Here is a 4,051-nt window from a genome sequence, read left to right as displayed (position 1 = left end):
TAAATTTTACATTTGTTAAGAAGTCTCGGTATGTCTTGGGTGATTAATTTACTTTATCCTATACCTATACATTATAGAATAAATTTAAATCTTACTTATATTTATCTTTATCATATTTAAAAATAATATGTCGAACTAACAGATAACTATTATATTGCTATAAGATAATGAAGTGAATAATGTATTTGTAATTCTCACCGTAACAATGATTTCATTAAGATATATTATAAGAATTGTTTGAAAATATATTAGGAATAATTTAAAAGACAAACTCGTTATACATTGCTTTGATATTGCACGTTGAATTTAAAATTTACAATACGAATAATCCAAACTATATAAAAGGATATTAAATAATGTATGATCATAACAAATTAGAAAAATATAGTACTTATGCATTAAGAATCAGGATTGCTCAAAAATATCGTGAAAAGTCCAGACCGTAGATTTTTAGACCAACGGCCAACGGTCTACTCTTAAATGATCTATAATTTCACTGATCTGGTCTATCTTCATAAAAAGTTTGGTCTAGTCTAAGATTTAAAATCGTGGTCTAGATTGGACCAGACCAGTTAATTTTAAAAATAATAATAATAAAACAATATTGAAAATTAAAAGTAAAAAACATACCCATTCAATCATTCATTTTTTTTTTTTGCTCGAACATTCTATCGTTCTTCTAAAGCAAAACCTAGACTTAAAAAAAAAAAAAAAAAAAAAAAAAAAAAAACCAATCCCAAATCGTGCCTTTCAGAATCCATGGCTGGCTATGGTACCTCAGATTTTTTATGTTTTTTTTTTTATAGATTTGGGTGGGATTAGACAATTTCATAAAAAGTTTGGTCTGGTCTAAGATTTAAAATCGTGGTCTAGATTGGACCAGACCAGTTAATTTTAAAAATAATAATAATAAAACAATATTGAAAATTAAAAGTAAAAAACATACCCATTCCATCATTCATTTTTTTTTTTGCTCGAACATCCTATCGTTCTTCTAAAGCAAAACCTAGACTTAAAAAAAAAAAAAAAAAACCAATCCCAAATCGTGCCTTTCAGAAGCTGGCTATGGTACCTCAGATTTTTTATGTTTTTTTTTATTTTATTTTATAGATTTGGGTGGGATTAGAGTAATATTTCTGGTACCATTTGAGAATGATGTTACATAATCCCTGGTGCTTTAGGGTTTGAATGCAGTTAACCATATATATGATTATAGTTTTCGTTATATGATGAGTTATGATTTTATAATTTATAGTAATCTCAACTTCTGAACTCGGAAAATGAGGACATCGGTTTGATTTGGTCTAGTTATTTTTCACAAGTCCGATTTGGTTTCAATTTATGATCGTCTAACTAAAGAAACCGGTTTGGTTCTTTCATGGATTTGAGACCGGATCAGACCAAGCACAACTCTAAAATGAATGATTATACGACTAAATACACTATTATGTTTCGATATCACAAAAAAAAAAAAAAAAAAAAAAAGAAGAGAATTTACATGTTACAGTCACCCGTATATTCATTTCTAGAGTGGTCAGATAACGGGTATATATATACTTGCTGGTAAGTCATTAAAAAATAACTATATACGTATATTTACCCAATTAGTTCAATATTCCAGATGAGGACGGTTCGATAGTAAAAAAAAAAATAATGTTGTTGTTGTTGTTTTTTTTTTTTTTAATAATAAAAATTAGAAGCGAATTGTTGTATTTAAAATTAGGATCCATATTTTGCCCATCTTTTTTAAAAGTGACAACAGAAACGACTAGTCCTCTGATGTCCCTACTATATACACGATCCATATTCAATTAAAAAAGGAAAGTAGGTTACGGTAATTATTGGTTATTTCCATTCGGCATAGAACTTTTGGTCACCCCATATCAGCATTCGATTGAGAGGAATCTTGACATTCCTCTTCTTGAGATGCTCGTGCCTGGGCGCGATTCTCTTGCCCAAGCTGAACCCAAAGTACTGCGGAAACTTGAGCAGCTCCTCCGACCCTCTCTCCATCTCCCACACCAAGTAGTCATACTTGGGCCGCAAGATTCCCTCGACGCTGTACCCGAATATCGCCGGAACCCTAGCGCAGGCCCGCTCGGCCTCCTCCCCCGAGAGCCCCGCCTCGTCCCTCAGGAACCGGAGCTTCCTCTCGAGCTTGTCGACCCGCGTGTTGAGAAGGTGCGCGTTCAGGCTCGTGGGCGACCCGAGCCCCGCCACCCCGACCCGCCGGAGCAACTCCAGGCTCGGCCGGAGGCAGTACTCGATGTCGGAGAATATCAGCGCCGGGCACCGCAAAATCATCTGCCGGGAATCCTCCGGCGAGGCGGTGGCGACCTCGTCCGCCAGGAAGGCGAGGACGGCGTCCACGGTGGGCCCGCCGGAGGGACGGAAGAGGTCGGGGGCGTGGGCGGCGAGGCGGGGGATGTCGCGGTCGGAGAAGCCGCTCGCCTTGAGGGACTCGACGGCGGCTAGGATTCCGGCGACGGCGTCGGAGGTGGGGAGGTTTCTGGGGTCGATGTTGGGGCGGATAATGCCGACGGTTTTGAGGTACCGGATGTTTTCGCAGTGGGAGGTCCGGAACTTGATGAAGTGAGACGGAGAGGAAATCGGGTTGTGAAACGCCGGGGAAGAGAAGTGGTCAAGCGATGAAGAAGATGAGACCATCATTTTTTTAAAAAAAAAAATCACTATGGATATGTGGTCTTAGTTGAAAGGTGGTTGTTTTTCGCGTGGGTCTTTGAGAGTGGATAAGGGATATTTTTCTCTCTCTCTTTTTTTATAGGAAAAGAACGTATTGGCATTGTATATGATAAGATGGTAAAAATGATGGGATTGGGAGATTAATAATGGAGGCATATATTAATTTCTCTGTAGTCCCCTATTTCCGGGCCTTACACTTCTCTCGGGTGTTTTCAAGAGAAGATGGAGGATTGATATTTTTCTTGTTGTTGTTGTTGCTGCATAGAAGCATGTAGTGTACAGGGGCTGTGAACCTTAAGCGGTGATCATCGGGTTGATAGAAGAAATGAAAATAATTCAATAGAATTTCTCCTATGAAATCGAAAACGTGCAAATAATAAAAAATAAAGTCAAACACAGCCGATCTTTGGCTGCGTTAGTTCATTCATTGAGTCATTCGTTGTATCTACATTCTTGAAATTTTAACAGTTCAACTTTGTTCAAGACAAGGTTACACTAATGGTACTACTACTACTACTTACGTTCTATATCAACAAAATGAGCGAAGAGAAGATTGGTCTCTCACACAGATCAATCCCCCAAATGACTCATATACAACTACAATTAACAAACACAAACACAACCGATCTTTGGCTGCGTTAGTTCAATATTCATTGAGTCAAAACAAATCTAACCGGGTCGTGGATGAATAGTGGGGGCGTGTATATTCATCATGTTGGACTTGGTGGCGGAGTTATAGAAAAAACGATATTTGTGCGTGCGGCCTTCTTCAGCTTATGAACAATTACGTGGTGGTATTTATTTAATCATCATATACTTTAATTTTTTTAATACTCAGCTTATTAAAATGAAATAAAAAGAATACTTCATTGATATTGATTAAGAAATTAATGATATATGAGAGGTTGAGCACATCCCAACTAGGTTGGCACCCACTCAACTCTCAGCATTTAACATTCAGTTTGTATTTACAATTACAACCATATATCCAATGGAATGGAAACAAACAATACCAAAAAATAATTAGCTAACTAATGAGGGAAAAAGAGCCGGTGGGCCTTGGTGTTCTCGGCTTTCTTGTTCTTGAGAACCTTTGCGATCCTTTCCTTCACAGTCGTGCCTGTCTTTGACTTTGTCTTTGTCTTTGTCGTCTTCTTGGCTTCGCGAAGCTTTTCCAAGAGCACCTTCATGCTCTTCCCGGGTCGTTCTTGCCCCTCATCGCCGTTGACTTGTTCTTCGCCTCATCCTCTGCATCGCAACGCTCTTTCCACAGCAACAACTTCTTCATACACTTCCCGGGTCCTACTCGTCCTTGCGTTGACTTCTCATCCTCGTCGGGGTTGCTTGT

At 38.3% G+C, this 4,051-nt stretch overlaps 1 protein-coding gene across 1 annotated transcript; it reads right to left on the bottom strand.

Annotated features, from left to right (window-relative positions):
• Positions 1-1,746: 1,746 nt before the first annotated feature.
• On the bottom strand, positions 1,747-2,706 carry LOC149387430 (transcription termination factor MTEF1, chloroplastic-like). The gene has a single exon (XM_089624254.1). It carries the CDS (start codon positions 2,668-2,670, stop codon positions 1,846-1,848), a length of 825 nt encoding a protein of 274 aa, XP_089480380.1. The 5' UTR covers positions 2,671-2,706; the 3' UTR covers positions 1,747-1,845.
• Positions 2,707-4,051: the final 1,345 nt, after the last annotated feature.

This window comes from Urtica dioica, chromosome 8 (genome assembly GCF_054948205.1).
Source record: "Urtica dioica subsp. dioica isolate 48M chromosome 8, U.dioica_male_clone48M_v1_H2, whole genome shotgun sequence".
NCBI classification, from domain to species: domain Eukaryota; kingdom Viridiplantae; phylum Streptophyta; class Magnoliopsida; order Rosales; family Urticaceae; genus Urtica; species Urtica dioica.
This window is presented reverse-complemented; position numbering and strand designations above follow the sequence as displayed.

Coding starts and splice junctions, on each gene's coding strand:
- LOC149387430 (XM_089624254.1), bottom strand. CDS start 2,670: ATGATGGTCTCATCTTCTTCATCGCTTGACCACTTCTCTTCCCCGGCG.